This window comes from Bombina bombina, unplaced genomic scaffold (assembly GCF_027579735.1).
Source record: "Bombina bombina isolate aBomBom1 unplaced genomic scaffold, aBomBom1.pri scaffold_398, whole genome shotgun sequence".
Taxonomy (NCBI): Eukaryota; Metazoa; Chordata; class Amphibia; order Anura; family Bombinatoridae; genus Bombina; species Bombina bombina.
This window is the reverse complement of record NW_026512801.1, coordinates 195,293-221,880: the sequence shown is the minus strand read 5'-3', so window position 1 is coordinate 221,880 and position 26,588 is coordinate 195,293. Positions and strand designations below refer to the sequence as shown.

Below are 26,588 nucleotides of genomic sequence, written 5' to 3'. Positions count from 1 at the left end.
TTGTGAAAAGGTGCAATATTCTAGGCTCAAAGTGTCCCACTCTAATCAGCTAATTAAGTCATAGCATCTGCAAAGGGTTCCTGAGCCTTTAAATGGTCTCTCAGTCTGGTTCAGTAGGAATCACAATCATGGGAAAGACTGCTGACCTGACAGTTGTGCAGAAAACAATAATTGACACCCTCCATAAGGAGGGAAAGCCTCAAAATGTAATTGCAAAAGAAGTTGGATGTTCCCAAAGTGCTGTATCAAAGCACATTAATAGAAAGTTATGTGGAAGGGAAAAGTGTGGAAGAAAAGGGTGCACAAGCAGCAGGGATGACCGCAGCCTGGAGAGGATTGTCAGGAAAAGGCCATTCAAAAGTGTTGGGGACTTTCACAAGGAGTGGACTGAGGCTGGAGTCAGTGCATCAAGAGCCACCTCACACAGACGGATCCTGGACATGGGCTTCAAATGTCGTATTCCTCTTGTCAAGCCACTCCTGAACAACAAACAACGTCAGAAGCATCTTACCTGGGCTAAAGAAAAACAGACCTGGTCTGTTGCTCAGTGGTCCAAAGTCCTCTTTTCTGATGAGAGCAAATTTTGCATCTTATTTGGAAACCAAGGACCCAGAGTGTGGAGGAAGAATGGAGAGGCACACACTGCAAGATGCTTGAAGTCCAGTGTGAAGTTTCCACAGTCTGTGTTGATTTGGGGAGCCATGTCATCTGCTGGTGTTGATCCACTGTACTTCATTAAGTCCAGGGTCAACGCAGCCGTCTACCAGGAGATTTTGGAGCACTTCCTTCCGCAGACGAGCTCTATGGGGATGCTGACTTCATTTTCCAGCAGGACTTGGCACTTGCCCACACTGCTAAAAGCACCAAAACCTGGTTCAATGACCGTGGGATTACTGTGCTTGATTCGCCAGCAAACTCGCCTGACCTGAACCCATAGAGAATCTATGGGGCATTGCCAAGAGAAAGATTAGAGACATGAGACCGAACAATAATGAAAAGCTGAAGGCCGCTATTGAAGCATCCTGGTATTCCATAGCACCTCAGCAGTGCCACAGGCTGATAGCTTCCATGCCACGCCGCATTGAGGCAGTAATTGCTGTAAAAGGGGCCCAAACCAAGTACAGTACTGAGTACATACAGTATGCATGCTTGTACTTTTAGAGGTCTGATATTGTGCTATGTACAGTCCTTGTTTTATTGATTGCATGTAATATTCTAATTTTCTGAGATTGTGGATTTGGGGTTTTCATGAGCTGTAAGCCAAAATCATCACAATTATGACAAATCACAGCTTGAACTAACTTGCTTTGCATGTAATGAGTCTATCTCATATATTAGTTTCACCTTTTAAGTTGCATTAGTGAAATAAATTAACTTTTGCACGATATTCTAATTTTTCGAGTTTCACCTGTATGTTAAACTAACATTACTATTATACTAAAATTAAAATAACTACAAATTAAAAAAACTTAATTACACATTAAAAAAACCTAACACTACTAAAAAATAAAAAACACTAAATTACAAAAAATAACAAACACTAAATTACAAAAAATAACAAACGAAATTATCCAAAATAAAACCAATTACACCTAATCTAATAGCCCAATAAAAATACCCCCCAAAATAAAAAAACCCTAGCCTAAAATAAACTACCAATAGCTCTTAAAAGGGCCTTTTGTAAGGCATTGTCCTACAGAAATCAGCTCTTTTCCCTGAAAAAAAAATACAAAGACTCACCAACAGTAAAACCCACCACCCAACCAACCCCCCAAAATAAAAAACCTAACTCTAACAAAAAACTAATCTACCCATTGCCCTGAAAAGGGCATTTGTATGGGCATTGCCCTTAAATTCAGCTGTTTTTCATTGCCCTGAAAAGTGCATTTAGCTCTTTTAAGAATGCCCAAACCCTAATCTAAAAAAAAAAACCCACACAAAAAAAGTAAAAAAAAAAAAAACTAACACTAACCCCTGACGATCCACTTACAGTTTCTGAAGTCCGGACATCCAGGCGGCGAAGTCTTCATCCAGGCGGCGAGGTCTTTATCCATCCAGGTGGCATCTTCTATCTTCATCCTAGCAGCGTGAAGCGGATTCATCCTTCAAGACATCCGGCGCGGAGCATCCTCTTCATACGCTGCAGTATACTGAATCTTCAATGCAAGGGAGCCTTTTCAAAATGATATCCCTTGCATTCCTATTGGCTGATTTGATTTTTGAAATTTAAATCAGCCAAAAGGATGAGAGCTACTGAAATCCTACTGGTTGTTCAAATCAGCCAATAGGATGAGAGCTACTGAATAATCATTTTTTTGAGTGCGGGACTGACTTTGCGTTACAGGCTAAAATGCTTGTGGTATAGCTATACAGAAAATACTCGTAATGGCTGTGTTCTAGTTTTTACGCTGAAATGGCCATTTTTTCAGCGTTAAAACCGGAATGCAAAATTTGTAATCTAGGTGTAAGTAAGTAAAGTGATACACCCCTTTGGGGAACCAGTGAAAGCACAGCGTGTACAAAGCGTACAGGTGTAAGACTCCAGCTAATACATTTTCATTACACGTGTTGACTTAAAGGGACATGAAACCCAAAAAAACATAATTTATGTAAGAACTTACCTGATAAATTCATTTCTTTCATATTGGCAAGAGTCCATGAGCTAGTGACGTATGGGATATACAATCCTACCAGGAGGGGCAAGGTTTCCCAAACCTCAAAATGCCTATAAATACACCCCTCACCAAACCTGCAATTAAATTTAATGAATAGCCAAGTAGTGGGGTGATAAAGAAAGGAGTAAAAAGCATCAACAAAGGATTTGGAAATAATTGTGCTTTATACAAAAAAATCATAACCACCATAAAAAGGGTGGGTCTCATGGACTCTTGCAAAAATGAAAGAAATGAATTTATCAGGTAAGTTCTTACATAAATTATGTTTTCTTTAATGTAATTGGCAAGAGTCCATGAGCTAGTGACGTATGGGATAGTAATACCCAAGATGTGGAACTCCACACAAGAGCCACTAGAGAGGGATAAAACAATAACAGCCATTTTTCGCTGAAAAAAATAAATCCACAACCCAAAATCTAAGTTTTTATTCTCATAATGAAAAGAAAAAACTCAAACATAAGCAGAGGAATCAAACTGAAACAGCTGCCTGCAAAACCTTTCTACCAAAAACTGCTTCTGAAGAAGCAAATACATCAAAACGGTAGAATTTAGTAAATGTCTGCAAAGAAGACCAAGTTGCTGCTTTGCAAATCTGATCAACTGAAGCTTCATTCTTAAAATCCCATGAAGTGGAGACTGACCTAGTAGAATGAGCTGTAATTCTCTGAGGTGGGGCCTGACCCGAATCCAAATAAGCCTGATGAATCAAAAGCTTTAACCAAGATGCCAAGGAAATGGCAGCAGCCTTCTGACCTTTCCTAGAACCAGAAAAGATAACAAATAGACTAGTAGTCTTCCTGAAATCTTTAGTAACTTCAACATAATATTTCAAAGCTCTTACCACATCCAAAGAATGTAAGGATCTCTTCAAAGAATTCTTGGGATTAGGACATAAAGAAGGGACAACAATTTCTATATTAATGTTGTTAGAATTCACAACCTTAGGTAAAAATTTAAATGAAGTCCGCAAAACTGCTTTATCCTGATGGAAAATCAGAAAAGGAGACTCACAAGAAAGAGCAGATAATTCAGAAACTCTTCTAGCAGAAGAGATAGCCAAAAGGAACAATACTTTCCAAGAAAGTAGTTTAATGTCCAAAGAATGTATAGCCTCAAAAGGAGGAGCCTGTAAAGCCTTCAAAACCAAATTAAGACTCCAAGGAGGAGAGATTGATTTAATGACAGGCTTGATATGGACCAAAGCCTGTACAAAACAGTGAATATCAGGAAGGTTAGCAATCTTTCTATGAAATAAAACAGAAAGAGCAGAGATTTGTCCCTTCAAGGAACTTGCATACAAACCCTTATCCAAACCATCCTGAAGAAACTGTAAAATTCTAGGAATTCTAAAAGAATGCCTGGATAATTTATGAGAAGAACACCCTGAGATATAAGACTTCCAAACTTGATAATAAATCTTCCTAGAAACAGATTTACGAGCCTATAACATAGTATTAATCACTGAGTCAGAGAAACCTCTATGACTAAGAGTTCAATTTCCATACCTTCAAAATTAATGATTTAAGATCCTGATGGAAAAACAGACCTTGAGACAGAAGGTCTAGCTTTTTTTTTTAAATAAACCGTTTTATTGTCATAAAAGATTCATACAATACAAAAGTCATAAAATTACAATAAACTGTTTAACATTTTCCTTTACATTTTTCAGTTGTACAGTGAAATGCGTCTAACAATAGGTAACTAGGAACATTCTGTTGCCACAGTTGTCAGGTACCCCAGGTCAATAGTCAATCTCATATTTAAGCATAAACATTTCTTCGGTCGCAGTTGCTACTTAGGAAATTTATTTGCTACATACGTGTCCCACATGATTCTCATTAAACCGTATGACTCCTCAGTCCTCAGTTTAATGTATGCGTATATTTTTAATTGGAAGATGTGTTGAAAAGTATGGAGCCATTCGGCAACTGTGGGGGTGTGTTTTTGTTTCCAATGCCTTGCTAATAATGTCTTCATGCTATTACTTGCAATAAAGATTAGTTTTTTCACTTGTGTTTGTGTTTTTCTTGGGATAATATTAAATAGCCAGATGCGGGGATCTGGTGGAATCGTGACCCCAACCATTTCTGAAGTCTCCCTTGCCACCTTTTCCCACATTTCATTTATCGTAGTACATTTCCACCAGATGTGAGCCATGTTCCCCCTATCAGTGTCACACCTCCAGCAGATATCACTTGCCGTCCTATAGAGTTTGTGTATCCTGGCCCCTGTGTAATACCATCTTTGGATTATTTTTAAATTTAGTTCAATTAGCCGGCTGGAGGAGGAGACCTTGGTTACATTCGTGAAAATCTCTGAGACCTCTCTAGGTGTCATGTCTAGGTCTAGTTCTGCATTCCACCTGTCTATGTAATACGGAGTGTAGCCGTGTGGTGGGATTTGTAGTAGTGCATGAGAAATGGCTAATGTCTTTTTGTGTGGGGTGTCTGATCTGCAGAGTGATTCAAATGCAGTCATGGGCCTCACTAAATTCCTTCGATCGGGGTGTTTTGTGATATATGATTGACATTGGTGTAATAGTAACCAATTTTTTGATAGTTCAATTCCTTCTGACGCTAACTCTTCTAGGTTATAAAATTTGTACTCATTACCTAGCTGATATACCGCTAAGGTTCTTCGTTTATTGGATAGGGTTTTGCTGGGGAAATTCAGCCCCGGAATAAAGTCTGTATTGTTTGTAAGGGGTGTTAACGGGGAAGATCTTGAAGATATATTCGGGTACGATATTAGTATTTTGTTCCAGACTTGGAAAGTCTCTGCGATAACAGAGTTAGGGTGGAGCTCTAAAGAGGTCTGCTTTGGTGGAAGCCAGCAAAGAGATCCCAGATGTGTCTTATTCGCTATATCATGTTCCAGTACCACCCAAGCCTTAGTTGGGAAGTTCGTGTACCAGTCAATGATCCGTTGTAAGAATATTCCCGTACGGTACTTTTCCAAGTCAGGAACCCCAAGTCCACCCCTTTTAGTTGGCATACACATTAGTTGCTTATTGATCCTTGCTGGCCTATTTTCCCATACGTATGCTAATAGCTTGGATTGTAATGAGTTAGTGAAGTTCCTGGGTGTGGGGATGGGAAGGGTTTGAAAGATGTATAATAACCTTGGAAGGACATTCATTTTTAGGACTGTGATTCTCCCTAGCCAGGAGATATTCTTTGATCTCCAGGCTGAGAGATCTGCTATGATCTTTTGTTGGATGGGAACATAACTTAATTGAAACATTTCGTCAATTGTTGGAGCTAAGTATATGCCTAGGTATTTCAGGGAATTCTCTCTTCTTTTGAATGGACATTGCTGACAGATATTTTGGGATTGTAGAGGATCATGGTTTAGCAAAAGCATCTCCGACTTAGATTTATTGATGAGAAAATTGGATACTTTTTGGAAATTGTCTAATTCATCACAAAGGGAGGGTATAGAGGTTGCGGGATTAGTAAGGAAAAATAAAATATCATCAGCATATAATAAGATCTTATGGGTAGTGCCCGCTATGTCCAATCCCTGGATTGAGGACTTTTCTCTAACTGTCAAGGCCAAAGCTTCCACTACACAGGCGAACAATAATGGGGATAAAGGGCATCCCTGACGGGTCCCATTTGATATGCTGAATGGATGAGACAGATGGCCATTGACTCTGACCTTAGCTGAGGGGGAATGGTAAAGGGCGAAAATCCTTGATATGATGGTCTTACCCAATTGGAATTTTTGTAATATGGCCCTGAGGAATGTCCAACAGACGCGGTCGGATGCCTTCTCCGCGTCTGTTGAAACCAGGGCCAGGGGCAATTTCTGTTGCTGGGTGTATTCTAGGAGATGTATTGCCCTAACGGTGTTGTCCTTGGCCTCTCTATTTTGAATGAAACCCACTTGGTCATTCTTAATAAGCTGGGGCATTACCTGATTTAAACGGTTGGATAGAATTTTTGCATAGATTTTGAGGTCCGAATTCAATAGTGAAATGGGCCTGAAATTCTCCACCCTGTCTGGGGGTTTGCCTGGTTTAGGCAAGACCACTATATGAGCTTCCAGATTTGTGTCTAGAAATGGGTTCTCCTCACTTATACTGTTAAACAAGTCTAATAGTTGCGGTATTAAAATTTCTTTGTATTGTTTGTAGCAACTGTTTGAGTAACCATCTGGGCCTGGGGCCTTCCCTGTAGGCAGGTCCTTTATTACTTTCTTGATTTCCTCATAAGAGAAAGGGCTATCCAGTTGTTCTATCTGTTCCTGTCTCAGTGTAGGGAAATTTAGTTTCTCTAGATAATCCTGTATTAGTAAGCTATTTTTCGATTGTGGTGAATTTTCCCCTCTTTTGTTAATGTTGTATAATTGCTCATAATATGTTCTGAACGCCTCAGCTATTTGGGCAGTCGTGTATACATCTTTCCCCTTGGTATCTTTTATCTGTAAAATATATGCTTTATTAATTTTCCTTTTGAGTTTTCTGGCAAATAGTGAGCTGCTCTTGTTGTTTCCCTCAAAATATATTTGTCCCAGTTTTATTGCGTGTTGCTTGCACTCCTTATCTATAATGGTTTGTATCGTGGATCTACAATCTTCTATTGCTTTCAGTAATGTATTATAGTTAGTGTTATATTTGTGTTGTTTTTCTAGCTCTGAAAGCCTGATAAGAGTATTATGTAGATATATTCTTTCTTCCTTTACTTTGTGAGCTTTCAGGCTTATTAATTCGCCTCTAACCACTGATTTGTGTGCTTCCCACAAGAACCTGTTATCTGATATGGAGGCTTGATTCAGTGCAAAGTATTCAGCTATTGTTTTTTCTATTTTGAATGCATAGACTGGATCCCTTATTAAGTTATCATCTAGTCTCCATGTGTGAGATTGTATTCATTAGGGGCCAGTATATAGTGCAGCCTACCATCGAATGGTCCGACCATGTTCTGGGATAAATGGTGAGTTCTTTTACCCAAGCTAAGCTGGCAACATCTAGCATAATTTAGTCAATGCGAGAATATCGGGCATGGGGGTGTGAATAAAAAGTGTAATTTCTCGCGTCCGGGTACTTCACTCTCCAAGCATCGTGAACCGTGAGATCTTTTAGACACTGTCGTGTTGTGTTAATTATTTTGTTAGGGACGGATGAAGTGTGGTTGAAATTGTCCATGTGGGGATCGAGTGTAAGGTTGAAGTCCCCTCCAAGAATTAGGGCACCTTTGGACACTTCTAGTAGTAAGTTAGTTAAATGTTTAAAGTATACGTCTTGTCTGGTGTTAGGGGCATAAGTGCAGACCATGGTCACCACCATGTTAAATAGCTTACCTATGACAATCAAGTATCTCCCTTCCCTGTCCCTATGTGCCTCAATCTGCTGGAAGGGTATATTTCTTTTTATTAGGATTCCCACCCCATTTGATTTGGAAGAATTTGATGCGTAAAACGATTCTCCATATTTAAATTTAAATGTCTTAGGTTCCCTACCCTTTACAAAGAGTGTTTCCTGTAAAAACACTATGTCCCCCCTTTTATCTTTTATGTCTTTTAGCACTACGCTTCTTTTGTGGGGACTATTAAGACCTTTTGCGTTTGCCGTTAGAATGTTAAGGCTATTCTGTGTGTTTTCTGTCATCTAACTCGGTAAATAGGCTAAATATAAACTTAATTAAAACTTGGAACTTATCTTGTACTTTATTTGTGTAGTGTTTCCCCTCAAGGCAACCATGGCAACCGTGCATTAGCTTCTGACCTGTGGCAACTTTAAAACAGTAGTTTAAGACTTTCAAGGCAATAAAACAAAGAACTGCATTCACTTCATACAATATAAACATTTCAAACATTTCAAACATTACAATCTGGGCACAATTCATCTTGTGCTGTAGATCCCGGCTAGGGGGGATTGCTGGTGGACTCCTCTTGCCAATATAAACATTACTAGGGGGTGGGGGAGGGAGGGGATGGAAAGCATATCCATTTAAGACATTTCTGGGGGTAATTTCGAAATCCACAATATCAGGACAGAACAAATTGTGATATAACTCTTTATACGTGCTTTAGTTAAGGGTTAATTAACCTTTTAACAGAACCGGGTAACAGAACCGGGTAACTTACAAACTCAACCCAAATATTAACCTTTCTTTTACATTTATCAATGTCCATATGTCCTAAATCACTTATCATTTTAGAGTCCTAGATGACATTTCACTAAGTTCAAAATAGAATCATCTCACCCACAAATTCACTGTCCTGTTATTCATCCTGGTTCGCTGCTAGACGATGGTGTTGGCTTTGGTCTTTTATCCTTCCTTTTCTTCGCTATGACCGTTGACCAGGTCGACTTTTGATTTACCTGCTTGCTGAAAGATGTTGCAGCGGTTGGCATACTTGACCTCTCTTCAGCTGTAGTTGGTGAACTAAAAGAGATGTTCAGTAGTTGAGATAGGTCTTCCAGATCTTTAGGCGATCTATATGTCACTGATCTTCCTTCGTGTTGCACATGTAGGCAAAAAGGATAGCCCCACTTATATCTCACATTCTTTTCCTGTAATACTTTAGGTATAAAGCGGACCTCCTTTCTTTTCTGCACTGTTATGGGGCTGAGGTCTAGAAATATTTGTAAATGGTGGTCTAGGTATGTTATTTGTCTCAGTTGTCTTGCCTGAAGCCATATCTTCTCCTTATCTGTGAACCTCAAAAACCTTAGAATAATATCTCGTGGAGGTGCATTCAGTGGTGGAGGGGGCCGTAGGGCTCTGTGTGCCCTGTCTAGTTCCATGTCAGGAGCCTGTTGGTCATTCTGTAAGTGCTTGAAAAGCCCTTGTAGATATTCCGGTATTTCTGCTGGTGTAATGGATTCTGGCGTTCCTCTTACCCTCAGATTGTTTCTGTGGCCCCTGTTGTCGAGGTCTTCTAGTTTATCATCCATAGCTTCCATATAGGCATCTTGCTCCCTGGCATGGGTTGATAGTGAATCCACTATTTTATCTGTGGAATCTTGGGCTTCTTCTATGGATTCTATCCTGTTTCCTATTTCCTTTATGTCGTGTTTCATGGAAGACAGTTCAGATTGTATTATGTCTTTCAGACCGTCAAAGTCAGCCTTGGTAGGCAGCTTAGCAATGTCCAGTTTTAGCTGATCTGCATATTCTTTTGATATTGCCACTGATATGGAATTGGGCTGTGTCTCCATTGTGATTTTGTCTATTTCCCTATGGGAGCTTTCTTGAGGCTGGAAAAAACTGCTTACAGGCACAGGTGAGAGTGTTTGATTTTTTAATACTTTACTCGGTTTGTTCTGCCTATTGAGTCTTTTTGAGGCCATCCCCAGTGGCCAAATTTGGTATACTGGCGCTTATTTATGGGTAAGTAGGTTCACCACAAATTGTGCTTTATGATCCTCATGTGGGAGAAGTGTAGGACTGTTATAGGGGACATGAAAGTGTCGGAGCTAGCGTGCGCCACGTGGGCCGTCTTATAATCTGCAGCGTTAAGTTTTTATGCACAGTTTTCCCCTTGCTTATTGATCTGATCAGATGTATTTCATACCTGTCGCTTGTGTTTGGTCTCCAGAGCTCCTAAGATCGTAAACCATGTAGCTTATCATCCCTCTGTGAAAATTGCAAACCTGCTCCCCTCCGGTTTTACAGGCTGTCAGGGCTTGGGCCTACACAACGGTATCCCTTTACATTCCCCCTCCCGCTTTTGTGGTCGGAATTTTTCTTGCACCTGCCTTTCACCCAGGTGTGGGTAGATGAAATGCCATTAAATGGTCCTGTATGTCAGAGTCCGACTATTCTTTTTTGGCTAAGGCTTGTCTAACCTGCTCAGAGCTTCAGTCTTTTGCGGCCATTTCCAGCTTGGCCTCGCTCCGCCCCTCAGAAGGTCTAGCTTTAATGGAAGTGGCCAAGGTTGGCAACTGGACATCCAAACAAGATCCGCATAACAAAACCTGTGAGGCTATGCTGGAACTACCAGCAACACAAACGCTTGTTCCATGATGATTTTGGAGATCACTCTTGGAAGAAGAACTAGAGGCGGGAAAATTTACAATTAGGTCTTTTATCCTGAGGCAAAGAAACTCCCTTCCCTCCAGTGACAGTTGAAATAATCGAATCCAACTGAGAACCAAATAACTTTGTAGTAATCTAGACTTAGATACCATGTCAGCATTCCAATATCTGAGCCACAAAGCTCTTCTAGCTAAAATAGCTAAAGACATAGATTTAACATCAATTTTGATGATATCAAAGATGGCATCACATATAAAATGATTAGCATGTTATTAGATTGTGGGTGTGGTGAGGGGTGTATTTATAGGCATTTTGAGGGTTGGGAAACTTTGCCCCTCCTGGTAGGATTGTATATCCCATATGTCACTAGCTCATAGACTCTCGCCAATTACATGAAATAAATGAAAATACAATTTTAAACAACTTTCTAATCTACTTATATTATCTAATTTTCTTCATTCCCTTGGTAACATTGGTTGAAGTAGCAGCAGTGCACTACTGGTTTCTAACTGAACACATGGGTGAGCCAATGGCAATCAGTATATATATGCAGCCACCAATCAGCAGCTAGAACCTAGGTTCTTTCCTGAGCTTTCCTAGATAAATCTGTCAGCAAAGGATAACAAGAGAAGGAAGCAAATTAAATAATAGAAGTAAATTGGAAAGTTGTTTAAAATTGTATAATGTATCTGAATCATGAAAGAAATTTTTTGGGTTTCATGTCCCTTTTTGGGTTTCAAGTCCAGTGAGCACTTAAAAGGTCACTAAACCCAAAATTTTTATTTAACTATTTAACTATTCAATTAAAGGGATACTAAACCCAATTTCTTTTCTTTAATGATTCAGATAGAGCATACAATTTTAAGCAATTTTCTAATTTACTCCTATCATAAATTTTTCTTTGTTCTCTTGCTATCTTTATTTAAAAAGCAGGAATGGAATGCTTAAGAGCCGGACCATTTTTGGTTAATAACCTGGGTTATGTAGCCACCAATAAGCAAGCACTATCCAGGGTGCTGAACCTAAAATGGGCTGGCTCCTAAGCTTTAAATTCCTGCTTTTTAAATAAAGATAACAAGAAAACGAAGAAAAATTGATAGTAGGTGTAAATTGAAAAGTTGCATAAAATTGCATGCTCTATCTGAATCATTAAAGAAAAAATTTGGGTTTAGTATCCCTTTAATTGAAATTTTGTTTGCGCTAGAGTGCACCCGTTTACTTTCACGTTGTAATATGCATGCAAATGAGCCAAGTCACGCTAATGCTTGTTCTCTAACATATACTGTATTTATAGGGTTGCTACCAAAAAAATTTTAAGGTTCAACTCCATTTAAATAATAAAGGATAAATATAGAAATGAAGGTCCTGTCATAAAGAAACTTCTACTAGCAGCTGTGTAAATTTATGCTAATGAGCGTGGCCACTATTTTTTACAAATAATTTGGCAACTCTATGCATTTATTTATTTATGGTACTGTATATGCTATAGTTTCATAACCTCTGGTACATATTCACTAAATATCTGCACAGACAAAAAAAAATTTAACAAAAAAAAGTTATTCTGTTTTGTCCAATATTTATTAAAGTTCTGAAGTAATTTGTTAACAAAAATCCACTTGTCTGCTATTTGCTATTAAGAATATCTTAAAGGGATACTGAACCCACGGGAGCGCGCGTGTGCACGGGGGGCGGCGGGTGGGCATGTGCACGGAGTGGGAGCGGGAGGGAACCGCTACACTGCAGAAAAAAAAGTTAAGAAATGTTAAAAAACATATATATATTTAACAAAATAAATGATGATCTAAGGGTTCTGTAAGGGGTGGGGGGTTGGTCTTGGGGAGGGGGGGAAGCTACACTACAGAAAAGGGCAATAAAAAACCTAAAAAACATACTTTTTGTTACTAAACTGGGTACTGGCAGACAGCTGCCAGTAACCAAGATGGCGCCCATTAAGGCAGAGGGGGAGGGTTAGAAAGCTGTTTGGTGGGGGATCAGTGAGGTTGGGGGCTAAGGGGGATCCTACACAGCAGCATATGTAAATATGCCACACACAAAAAAAGCCCAAATATAGCTTTTATTTTAGTACTGGCAGAGTTTCTGCCAGTACTTAAGATGGCGGGGACAATTGTGGGGTGGGGGAGGGAAGAGAGCTGTTTGGGAGGGATCAGGGGGTCTGATGTTTTAGGTGGGAGGCTGAGCGCTACACTAAAGCTAAAACTAACCCTGCAAGCTCCCTACAAGCTACATAATTAACCCCATCACTGCTAGCCATAATACACGTGTGATGCACAGCGGCATTTGGCGGCCTTCTAATTACCACAAAGCAACGCCAAAGCCATATATGTCTGCAATTTCTGAATAAAGGGGATCCCAGAGAAGCATTTACAACCATTTGTGCCATAATTGCACAAGCTGTTTGTAAATGATTTCAGTGAGAAACCTAAAATTGTGAAAAATTTAACGTTTTTTTTAATTTGATCGCATTTGGCGGTGAAATGGTGGCATTAAATATACCAAAATTGGCCTAGATCAATACTTGGGGTTGTCTACTACACTACACTAAAGCTAAAATTACCCCTAAAAGCTCCCTACATGCTCCCTAATTAACCCCTTCACTGCTGGGCATAATACACGTGTAGTGCGCAGTGGCATTTAGCAGCCTTCTAATTACCAAAAAGCAACGCCAAAGCCATATAAGTCTGCTATTTTTGAACAAAGGGGATCCCAGAGAATAATTTACAATAATTTAAGCCATAATTGCACAAGCTGTTTGTAAATAATTTCAGTGAGAAACCAAAAGTTTGTGAAAAAAATTAGTGAAAAAGTGAACAATTTTTTGTATTTAATCGCATTTGGCGGTGAAATGGTGGCATGAAATATACCAAAATGGGCCTAGATCAATACTTTGGGATGTCTACTAAAAAAAAAAATATATACATGTCAATGGATATTCAGAGATTCCTGAAAGATATTAGTGTTCTAATGTAACTAGCGCTAATTTTGAAAAATAATGGTTTGGAAATAGCAAAGTGCTACTTGTATTTATGGCCCTATAACTTACAAAAAAAGCAAAGAAGATGTAAACATTGGGTATTTCTAAACTCAGGACAAAATTTAGAAACTATTTAGCATGGGTGTTTTTTGGTGGTTGTAGATGTGTAACAGATTTTGGGGGTCAAAGTTAGAAAAAGTGTGTTTTTTTCCATTTTTTCCTCATATTTTATAATTTTTTTTATAGTAAATTATAAGATATGATGAAAATAATGGTATTTTTAGAAAGTCCATTTAATGCTGAAAAAAACGGTATATAATATGTGTGGGTACAGTAAATGAGTAAGAGGAAAATTACAGCTAAACACAAACACAGCAGAAATGTAAAAATAGCCTTGGTCCCAAACGGAAAAAAAAATGGAAAAGTGCTGTGGTCATTAAGGGGTTAACCCTTTCACTACCGGGACTTCCAGTCAAAAACTTGCCTAAAATACCAGAGCATTTTTAGCATTTTTGATATCACTCTATTTAAACAGAAATAGAGCCTTGTTTTTTATCTATCAAATCTATATATATTTTTAAGTAGATAACCCAAAGTATTGATCTAGGCCAATTTGGTATATTTTATGTCACCATTTCACTGCCAAATGCCATCAAATAAAAGAAGTTTGTACTTTTTTCACAAACTTTGGGTTTCTCACAGAAATTATTTACAAACAGCTTGTGCAATCATGGCACAAATGGTTGTAAAAGCTTCTCTGGGATCCCCTTTGTTCACAAATAGCAGACATATATGGCTTTGGCATTGCTTTTTGGTAATTAGAAGGCTGCTAATTGCAGCTGTGCACCACACTTCTATTATTCCCGCCAGTGAAGGGGTTAATTAGGTAGTTAAAAAGGTAATGTTGGGGGGCGGAGCTTGCGGGCGTACCGAATGGCCGCAATAAACTAGAGCTCCGACAGCAGTGGAGACGGAGCTTTCTCTAGGGCCGATTCAAGCCCATACAAGTGCCCAGACTTGATGTGTTAAGCGATCGGAAGGTGAGAGGGGCTCGGTCCTCTTCACTTTTAAGCTCTTGCAGACGTTCCGGACCAAGTAATTTGACGGCGGTAAAGGCCGCAAATGGAGCCCTCCTAAAGTACAACCCGGGCTTGAGCTGAAAGATCTGAACGGGAGCAGGAGACCCTGCACTCCCTTTACAGGTGTACCGGAGGAGGAAAAGATGCAGCACCTCGCCCAACTCTCTCCCACAAGTGTCCGGTAAGGAGCATGAATTACGCACTTTAGCATCCACGTGGCAGTCGCCATCTTAAGCAAGAGAACATAGCGGATACAAAGTAAATAGCACTCCCATATACCAGCATCCACCTTTAATCAACATGGGGTTAAATATTTAGATGAATGGCGCAGTACAGGGCTGAAAACTGCATAAAGTATACATCTCTATCATAACATTGCAAGCCCACTCTGTCTAGCCTTACTCTGCCTAACCTAGGTAAATGCATAATTTACGAATCTGATATACTCTGGTCAGCCAAATAATCATACAGCAGAGGACAACTAGATCTCTTTCTAACCCCTTACCATGGCACAACGCAGAGCTACCAAGCCTCCAAAACCAACCCTGTCTTCAGGGGCTGTAAATTCTTTCTTTAAAAGACTGACAGCACAAAAAAGAAAGGTGAAATTCCCCAAGCCTCCAGTGAAGAAGAGGAGCTGTCTGACAGTCCTACTACACTGCAGCCCTTGAGATCCCCTTCAAAATCACACTCACACCCCGCAGATGCACCAGTGACACTAAAAGCCATGGAGGCTCTGATTAACCAGGTGAAATCCTGTATCAAAGCTGAATGCGCTGAACTTAAAAAAGATTTAAATGAATTAGGAAATAGAGTGGAAACGCTGGAAGATGGCAGGGAGGAAATTATTAACGATATGGCAGCCATGTCTCACTCCATAGAAACACAACAGTTACAGATCCTTGACTTGGAAAACAAACTCGACAATGTGGAGAATAGAGCGCGAAGAAATAATCTTCGAATCCGTGGTATCCCCGAATCAATCAAGGGCGAAGATATATCGGAATATTTACAAAATATGTTCCAATCCTTAGCTATCTCCAACCAACGGGTGATTGAACCCATACCACTGGAAAGGGCTCACAGATCCCTACGGCCGAAGCCGAATGATAACCAACCTCCAAGGGACATTATAGTGTGCTTCCTGAGCTACAAAGATAGGGAAAAAATCCTGCAGATGGCAAGAACGCAACCACATTTTTCCTATTTGGGCGCCAAGATCCAAATCTACCAAGACCTGTCGGCCAGGACATTACAACTTAGAAAAGGATTTTCCAACTTCACCTCTCATCTACGGTCACTGAATATCCCTTATAGGTGGGGATTTCCTGTCTCATTACACCTCATTAAAAACGGTAAACGCTATGAGTGCAGCTCTCCAGGAAAAGTGAATGACTTTTGCAAACTACTCGACATTCCTACACTGGACGCAACGGTCCCACAGCCAAAAGACCATGCTACACACCTGCCGAGGCCACAGAGGCGACTCTGGTCCGAGATAGTGGACAGAACGAACGGGAAAAAGCTGTGCACAGATACAGATCCTGACACTCCAGTGGCTACCGCTTAAACAAGCACCTTTTCTACCACGATTCTATGTTTTGCGAAGAACATGGCGGTACCCCCCAGCACCAGTCATAAACAGCTGGTGTATTTGTTATATGTCCACTCACTACAGAAGAACAGGACTAGAAGGAGCTCTCTCCTTCGAGGTTACTTTCAGAGTAATCTACTACTTTCTTCATTCCTGGAGGTTGTGAGTATGTAATGTAGAAGTTAAACTACGTGACATTAACATGTGAAAAAAACTTTCAGCAGATAAGTTTGTTTATTCTAGGAAATAGTATTTAACTGTTTGTTAGCCTAGCTCTTGCAATGAAGAACTTGAACTTGAACTTAAGCTAACGGACACTGTTACATGAGAAGACTCCTGCATTGAAATTTATATGTTTTATGTAACTGAATGTTCCAAAGTCTATTCAATCCACAGTTAACCATGTTTCAAACGTTTATATTGTTGCACATCTCTGCTCTAGTTCTGAATATGGGTTCTTGTATTTGTTTTTGTGTCTTTCTGATCTTGGCCTGATGGGGAAGCTCCTTCATGCTGCTCTTTCCCCTCTTACACCCTCTACTTAATCTTTACCTCTTTTCTAACCCAACTTGCTTCTTCTTTCTCTTCCCTAGTTGCTCCCCTACCCTACTACCCTCTTCTCTCATCTCTTTACTCTTTACTCCCTATTTCTGGACCTTCTTTAGCTTTCCTCAATCTCTCTTCAAATTGTAGTCCAAGGAGTAGGAGGTATTAGAGAACTGTTTGTTTACATTGATTGTTTGTTTGAAGTGTACTTGAAGAATCAGTATTTATCTGTGTTCAGGCAGTGGCAGGAAGATTACGATCACACATAACTATCTACATCACTTGTTGTACTGATAGTGACACTCGCAGCTAGAAATACATGACAGATCGAGACAGACCTAACCAGTTTCGCATAGCCACACAAAATGTAAAGGGCTTCCTCTCCCCACAGAAAAGATCAATAGCATTCCATGATTTTTATAAAAAGACAGTCGACATCATTATGACGCAAGAGACTCACTTTAAAAAAACTAATGAGCCCAAGCTTTCACAGCTCCACTATGATCAACACTTTATAAGCTCAGGGCCGACAAAGCACAATGGCGTGTGTATTTCCTTTAGAAAGGGCACCTCATTTGTATTACTCGATAAATACTCAGACACAGACGGGCGAATACTAATTCTAGTAGGACTTTTTTATGGCAGGCTCATTACCCTAGTAAATATATATGCCCCTATTCGCCCTAGACCCCCATTCTTTCGCAAAGTAATCAATCAAATCCTAGACATCTCGAAAGGCCCGGTATTCATGGGCGGTGACTTTAACTTCCCAATGAGCCCCATGCTAGACACTTCCTCAGGCTGTTCTTACATGCAGAGCTCGCAAATAAAAGCTAACTGGCAAGCCATAAGAGCCATGCCCCTATTTGACTCCTGGAGAGTGGCTAACCCAACTACCAGGGATTTCACATTCTTCTCAAACCCACAGCGCTCATACACCCACTTAGATTATATTTTTTGCGAACAACAGACGCTCTCCTCCCTATGTGAATCCAGGCTCTACCACACCGCTTGGTCTGACCATAGTATGGTGTGTTCTAGCTTCCAATGGTCAACTAAGCCACAATACCAACAAAATTGGAGACTGAGCGACCAAATTTTCTTAGACCCTCTGATCACGAAGGACTTAGCTGAAAAGATAGCCGAGTTCTTTTCCTTTAATGATCCTTTAGCTACCTCAGCAACCAACAACTGGGAAGCGTATAAGTGCTTCATTAGGGGGGTAATAATGGGACATACACATAAACAGCGCAAGCAACGAAGAGCCCAATATGACCTTTTGACCTCTAACTACAATAACTGTGAAAGAGAACTTAAGCAAAACCCGCAGTCCCCAATATTGCTACAAAAATCTCAACAAGCTAGAGAGGAGTTACACCAATACTTAATTAAGAACGCCCACATGCGGGCTTTAACATCCAAATCAAAATTCTTTATTGAGAGCAATAAAGCGGGGCGTCTCCTTGCTAGGTCCCTGAAGAAGAAGCGTTACAAAACATTTATAGATAAAATAACAGATAAGGAAGGCACAACTTATACCACCAATGCTGACATTGTTAACCAATTTGCGCAATATTATTCTACACTGTATAACCTTCCAACTCAAGACAAAGTGTCCAAACTTGCTAAAATTAACAATTATTTATCCGAAATTCAACTCCCTACACTACTTGAGTCGGACTGGGAGGCATTAGACGAGAAATTCTCGGCCCAAGAACTTATGATAGCTATCAAAAACCTCCCTCAAGGCAAAGCCCCAGGCCCCGATGGGTTTACACCTAAATTTTATCATCAGTTTAAGTCCCTGCTCTGTCCCCCTTTATTAAATATGTATCATTCCTTAGACCAAGATGGACAATTGACCCCATCCCTTTTGGAAGCTACTATCTCAGTTATCCCCAAACCAAATAAACCCTGTGATAATGTAACTAACTATCGCCCCATTTCCCTAATAAATATAGATATTAAACTATATGCCAAACTGATCGCTACCAGAATAAATAAATACTTACCCTTCCTGGTGAACCCGGACCAAACCGGATTTATACCGGGCAGAGAGGCTAAGGACAACACCATCCGGGTGTTGCACACTTTACTTTCTGCATCATCTAATGTAAAACCCCTAGTCATACTGTCCACAGATGCGGAAAAAGCTTTTGACAGGGTGGACTGGGACTTCCTCTGGTCCACCCTGTCAAAATTTGGATTCTCACATACCTCAATATCCCGCATTAAGTCTTTGTATACAAGCCCATCGGCGCGAGTTAATGCAAATAACACACTCTCACCAGTAATTTATATAAACAACGGCACTCGACAAGGGTGCCCTCTTTCTCCACTACTATTTGCCTTAGTGGTGGAGGTACTGGCTGTACGAGTCAGAAATAACCCTCTTGTTAGTGGAGTCTCCTTTGGGGAGATCCACCAAAAATGTCTTCTGTACGCGGACGACATTATATTTACAATACATTCCCCGCTAATATCTATCCCCACCCTCCTACATGAACTGGAAGATTATAAATCAGTCTCAAATTTTTCTATTAATATGGGAAAGTCAATGTTAATGCCGATACACCTTAGGGAGGAAGAACTACAGTTTATTTCGACTCACACCTCATTCCAAATGACGAATAAAATACATTACCTGGGGATTGACATATCACCTACGTATACAGAGCTGTTCAGCCTCAACTACATGCCACTTCAACAGGAAACTAGTAAGTCATTAGAACTCTGGAGCAAAAGGGGCCATCTTTCGTGAATGGGGCGTATTAACGCTATAAAAATGAACCTTCTCCCTAAGTACTTATATTTATTTCAAGTACTCCCCATAGACCTCCCCTTGCAGTATTTAAGAAGACAACAAAAAATGCTAGACGCATTTATATGGGATAATAAGAGATCCAGAGTAGCTAGAAACACCTTATTTTTACACAAAGAGAACGGGGGACTGGGTTCTCCGAACCTCCTGAATTATTACAAGTCGGCCCATATGGCCCGTATAGTTGCTTGGAAGCACTCCCCGGCTGGGAAAACCTGGACCCAAATAGAATCCTGCTTAGCAGGTGGCTTGAATTTGGGTGACCAATGTTGGATACCTAGTAAACACAGACCAACAGACGTTTGGGGGAATCACTACATAGCTACCACCCTCAGAATATGGGATAGACTTCTATCCGAGGAGAAGCAGATCTCGTCACAGATCTCCCCCCTAACCCCTTTACTTAACAACCCCTTGTTGTTGCAACCACATACCTTTCCTTCGCCACTTATTTCAGGCATCCCTACTAACATCCCGGCACACATAGTATTACACAATGGAATTATTAAGACTCAAACGGACTTACACCAACAACTGGGAGCCCCCTTTCACATGTGGTACCCGTATTTGCAAATTAGGCATGCTATTTCTACTAGCACATATAAGCCAGACCTTGTAAGACCCCTGACCCCCTTTGAAACTCTGTGTACATCTCCTACTATCGCCAAATCCCATGTTTCTACTATATACAAACTGCTTAGGGGTTCCTTCCCTAATAAGACACCAACATTTATTGCGAAATGGGAAAAGGAGCTAAACACAGAATTCACCGAGGCCCAATGGCTTCATATCTTCTCTGAAACTAAAAAATCCTCTCTGTCCCTAACGATGGTCGAAATGAATTACAAACTACTTTCAAGGTGGTATCTTACCCCACATCGCCTTTGAAGCATATTCCCTAACTCCTCTTCCCTATGTTGGAGACACTGTGGGGGGGTGGGTACACTCTCACATATTTGGTGGTCTTGCCCACTTCTTAGCTCTTACTGGGACAACATAAACAGACATGTGGACCGAGTACTGGGGATACCAATCACATTTACCCCTAGCCTGGTGCTACTGAGTGACATCCCAAAAATGTCCTGCCTATATCGAAAGAAACTGTTGCATTGTATGCTTAGCTGCGCCAGACGTTTGGTCCCTAGGTTCTGGAAAAAAACTGCCCCTCCTACCTATCATATGTGGATAAAAGAAGTGAGCCACATGTTAGATCTAGAAAAGCTGTACTATACGTACAAAGGGAAGCAAGATGTTATCTTAGACATAATTTTCATCTGGGAACAGCAAAACACTGACAATACCATTAGGGGGGAACCCACCACGTAGTCTGGCTTAATGTGACCCGCTTGACTAATATACCTCCTTGTGTGACCATTTTCTGTTCTAGGTTAAACTGTCTCAACTGTTTTCTTGAGTTTTAAACTGATAATAAGCCTTTGACTAGATTTTCACCTTAGCTACATATGTGTTCACTGTCTGTCAAAACATTAGAAACCTTCTGCTTATGTTTCTTTGATGCACTTGAACTGATTTGTCTATTGTCTGTTAGTATTTGATTTCTTGTTTTTGTTGTTCTTCTTTTTGAGAAAAAATAATAAAAATTATTTGATGAAAAAAAAAAAAAGGTAATGTTAGCTTTAGTGTAGAGAATAGCCTCCTACCTGACACTCCCCACCCCCTGATCCCTACCTGATCCCACACAGTGTCACCGTCTGTAACGATCAGGCATCTGCCCTCATATGGAGGCGGAGCACTGATCGTTCTCCGGCTCCATATGCGGCAGATGCCTGAAGCTTTCAGAGCTCCAGTGCTGGAGCATCTAGAAAAGACGACGTATATATATGTGGTGCGGTACGAAAGAAAGAGTAGCGCACAATGTATATATACGTCGGATTAGGTTAAGGGGTTGAATAAAGCAATAGTAGTAACTAGTGTTGTGGGTTTTTTTTTTTTAATTGGGTCTAGATTGGCCAAGAACAAAACTAAAGCTTACATAGTTAGGAGGCTGACACATAAATCAATCAACTGACTTGTTAATTTGAATTTTGAAAACCTTTCCTACCTAAATCATGCAAATATGAACTTTTAAAGCATTTCTCACCTACAGGGAGTGCAGAATTATTAGGCAAGTTGTATTTTTGAGGATTAATTTTATTATTGAACAACAACCATGTTCTCAATGAACCCAAAAAAACTCATTAATATCAAAGCTGAATAGTTTTGGAAGTAGTTTTTAGTTATAGCTATTTTAGGGGGATATCTCTGTGTGCAGGTGACTATTACTGTGCATAATTATTAGGCAACTTAACAAAAAACAAATATATACCCATTTCAATTATTTATTTTTACCAGTGAAACCAATATAACATCTCAACATTCACAAATATACATTTCTGACATTCAAAAACAAAACAAAAACAAATCAGTGACCAATATAGCCACCTTCTTTGCAAGGACACTCAAAAGCCTGCCATCCATGGATTCTGTCAGTGTTTTGATCTGTTCACCATCAACATTGCGTGCAGCAGCAACCACAGCCTCCCAGACACTGTTCAGAGAGGTGTACTGTTTTCCCTCCTTGTAAATCTCACATTTGATGATGGACCACAGGTTCTCAATGGGGTTCAGATCAGGTGAACAAGGAGGCCATGTCATTAGATTTTCTTCTTTTATACCCTTTCTTGCCAGCCACGCTGTGGAGTACTTGGACGCGTGTGATGGAGCATTGTCCTGCATGAAAATCATGTTTTTCTTGAAGGATGCAGACTTCTTCCTGTACCACTGCTTGAAAAAGGTGTCTTCCAGAAACTGGCAGTAGGACTGGGAGTTGAGCTTGACTCCATCCTCAACCCGAAAAGGCCCCACAAGCTCATCTTTGATGATACCAGCCCAAACCAGTACTCCACCTCCACCTTGCTGGTGTCTGAGTCAGACTGGAGCTCTCTGCCCTTTACCAATCCAGCCACGGGCCCATCCATCTGGCCCATCAAGATTCACTCTCATTTCATCAGTCCATAAAACCTTAGAAAAATCAGTCTTGAGATATTTCTTGGCCCAGTCTTGACGTTTCAGCTTGTGTGTCTTGTTCAGTGGTGGTCGTCTTTCAGCCTTTCTTACCTTGGCCATGTCTCTGAGTATTGCACACCTTGTGCTTTTGGGCACTCCAGTGATGTTGCAGCTCTGAAATATGGCCAAACTGGTGGCAAGTGGCATCTTGGCAGCTGCACGCTTGACTTTTCTCAGTTCATGGGCAGTTATTTTGCGCCTTGGTTTTTCCACAAGCTTCTTGCGACCCTGTTGACTATTTTGAATGAAACGCTTGATTGTTCGATGATCATGCTTCAGAAGCTTTGCAATTTTAAGAGTGCTGCATCCCTCTGCAAGATATCTCACTATTTTTGACTTTTCTGAGCCTGTCAAGTCCTTCTTTTGACCCATTTTGCCAAAGGAAAGGAAGTTGCCTAATAATTATGCACACCTGATATAGGGTGTTGATGTCATTAGACCACACCCCTTCTCATTACAGAGATGCACATCACCTAATATGCTTAATTGGTAGTAGGCTTTCAAGCCTATACAGCTTGGAGTAAGACAACATGCATAAAGAGGATGATGTGGTCAATATACTAATTTGCCTAATAATTCTGCACTCCCTGTATAGAAGTGTTTGAATTGACCTTTACTCTAAAGGCAGCAATGTTCAGTCACACAGACCGTATTGCCTGCCTGGCCCTCACTCACATTAACTTAGCTTTGCTTAAACAGAAAGCATAAAAGATGCTGATACAAAGTGTGCCACAGGGAAAAAGCCAGATAAAGTATCACAAAGTCATGTGTATGTAGCCGTGGGACCTATATGATGCACTATATGCACGCATGTGACAGTGAACTGAGCCAGATAAACTGGTATTACAAGTTGAAAGTAAACACGATTGCTTAAGCGCAATCACAAGTTAAGCTAGAATGAATACAGCGTTCTCAGTGCTCTAGTTAACTGCTTTGCAAAACAAAAAAATGTCACAAAATGCATAAAAAATGCATTACAAAGTACACACACTCATAACACTATCTAATAAAAATGATTAAAAACATAAAAATTGCACATAAAAGTTATAAGGGCTCAAAGATATTAGATCTCAGGTGTTAGAAAGAAAAGCCAGGCAAAGGGCTTTAACACAGATATATATATATATCTATACTGTGTGTATATATATATATATATATATATATATATATATACACACAATTGTATTTTGCAGTCAAATGCATGGCCATATAACAAATACCTTTTAACACTTATAAATATTTTTTAAGAATATTTATATGAATATTTTTTTTTATCAGATAGTGTTTATATGAGTATAACAGTATGTTATAATGTATTTATTTTGTGTTTGGTGCCATTTTTAGTTTATCCCTAACCCTTTAAGCGAGGTCTTCAGCTGCGATAACCCTATGCGCACTAAATTCTATTGCGCTCAAGCGAACGTGTTTACTTTCTACTTGTAATATGTACGTATACTAACTCACCCACAATATTCTTATATTGTGCGCATCAACGTTAGCGCGCCAGTTGTAATCTAGACCTTTGTCAGTTTATCCCATTGAATTGCACTTCACTTATTAGCATATACTGTTAAAAGTACAGTAAAGACAAAATTAAACTTTAATATTTAGATAAAGGCCCACATTTAAGAAAGATCGGGGAAACAGGGGTGTACATCTTTGCCCCCATCATTTAGTCTAGCGGTCAGCTACCACTGCACACTATCGCAAGTCTGCAACTCCGACCTCTGCTTGCACTCAGCCAATCACGTGTAAACAGGGGCTGTCAATTTCCCAGGTCGGAAATGTCTGGTGGGATTGAGATGCACCACAAAACAGTTGGCGTAATGTGTTAAGAAGCAGCGGTGTGATGTAAATATTTTTTAAATTTACAGACATAGGGCAGTGATGGCTGACCTTGGCACCACAGGTGTTTTGGAACTACATTTCCCATGATTCTTAGGCACTCTGCAGTCTAGTTGAGCATCATGGAAAATGTTGTTCTGAAACATCTGAGGTACCAAGGTTAGCCATCACTGACATAGGGCAATTATTTTGAAGTTGTGAATTAGACAAAAATAAGGCCTACCTGTGATACCCAGTGTCCATGGACTTTCCATCGGATTAACAAGACATGAGGAGAAAGAACAGCATTATCAATTCCAACTGTAGCCATGTTATATTCATCTTTTGGCATTTTCTTCCATAATCTAGAGAGAAGAAATATAAAGGTGATAATCTATCAGTGAACTTTTTCTAAAACATGTACTGCCAGATTACGAGTGGCGTGCTAACAGTTACACGCTAGCGAAAAGAGGTTTATTGTGGGTGTTTGCGTGCATCAGGTTTAATGGTCGTATTACAAGTTGAAAGTAAACACGAACGCATGAGCACAATTTCGATTTAAACTACAATTATAACTACACCCTCAGAGCTCTGGTTAACCGTTTCGCAAAACAAAAAAGTGTCAAAAAACACATCAAAAATACATTACAAAGTACAGTTACACTCATAATAACATCATCTAATGAAAATTATTTTAAAATAATGCAATAAAAAATGCACAAAAAAGGTTATCAGGGCTCAAAGATATGAGGTCTCAGGTTTTAGAAAAAAAAACAGGCAAAGGGCTTTAACATTGAGATATATATATATATATATATATATATATATATATATATATATATATATATATAAATCCAGTGCAGCCTAGCACTCACAATGACCGTGTTTATACTGGGGTGCACCACAAATAAATCAAAAATGTAAAAAACAGAAGGCACTCTCCGGATTTAAATAAGGGTAATCTCTTTAATCCCTTGTGTAGACGTTGGATACACTCCCCATCTTCAGACAATCAATAATACCCAAAATATACCAATATAGTATATGTTTATATGTGTGTGCATATGTATTTATGTATATATATATATGTGTATATATGTATTTACAGACATATATACACTTATAAACACTCAAATACATATGTATACATATATAGACATATATACATTGGAGCCCTTTGCAGTTAAGTAGATGAAAATATGAAAAAACATATTTGCGCAATATTTATTTTTAAGTGTTATACTGTGTGTTTACTGTAAATATTTGACATTCCAATGTTCTGCACATAGCAGAATATGTTCTAAGTATTTTTAAACAGATATTCCTATATATCTGTATATATCTATAAGTTTAATACTGAAAAACGAATAAAAATAAAGTGCACCTGATTACCTCTAATGCGCTACAAACAGTGCTGTATATATCTATACCTCTATAGAACATATTCTGCAATGTGAAGAACTTTGGCATGTGAAATATTCATATGTTCATGTCAGGTTAGCGCAAAAAAAGGTCAGCTTTTTGTGTGCATTGGGTTAGAGTGAACGAAAACTTTTTACTTTCAACTTGTAATACAAGCGCTTCTCGACGAGCGTAGAAAATTTACTCCACTTGTAATCTGGCCCATAATTTTCTGAATACTGAGAAAAATTACAATAGATTAATTCAGATATTTTATTCTAATCCCAGAGTTAGAGCACATGTTAATTCCATGTTTTTGTAAAGTAACAAAGAGGTAGGAGTATTATGGAAGGTATGTATGTATGTATTATGTATGTATTAAAGGAGGTATGTATGGCTGAAAGACTTGTGCCAGTACTAAAATATGTAACATCTGTTGTAAGATTCTATCAAAATTCTTCCTTTAACAAAGGACAATTTTCCTGGGGTATATCAGCCTGGTCACATCAAAAAGAACAGCTGGGCTTCTCGAACACTGCTAAAATATGGCCCTCTCTTATGTCAGGTCAAAATTTGGAATTTGCTCACTTAATATACCTGAA

General features: G+C 39.5%; 1 protein-coding gene across 1 annotated transcript in view; it reads right to left on the bottom strand.

Annotated features, from left to right (window-relative positions):
• The window catches only part of LOC128644541 (WD repeat-containing protein on Y chromosome-like), a 385,306-nt gene that overhangs the window by 223,479 nt on the left and 135,239 nt on the right, over window positions 1-26,588 (bottom strand). The window contains exon 11 of the mRNA XM_053697119.1: window positions 24,830-24,950. Coding sequence (XP_053553094.1) covers window positions 24,830-24,950 — 121 coding nt within the window. The remainder of the gene's footprint in view (window positions 1-24,829; window positions 24,951-26,588) is intronic.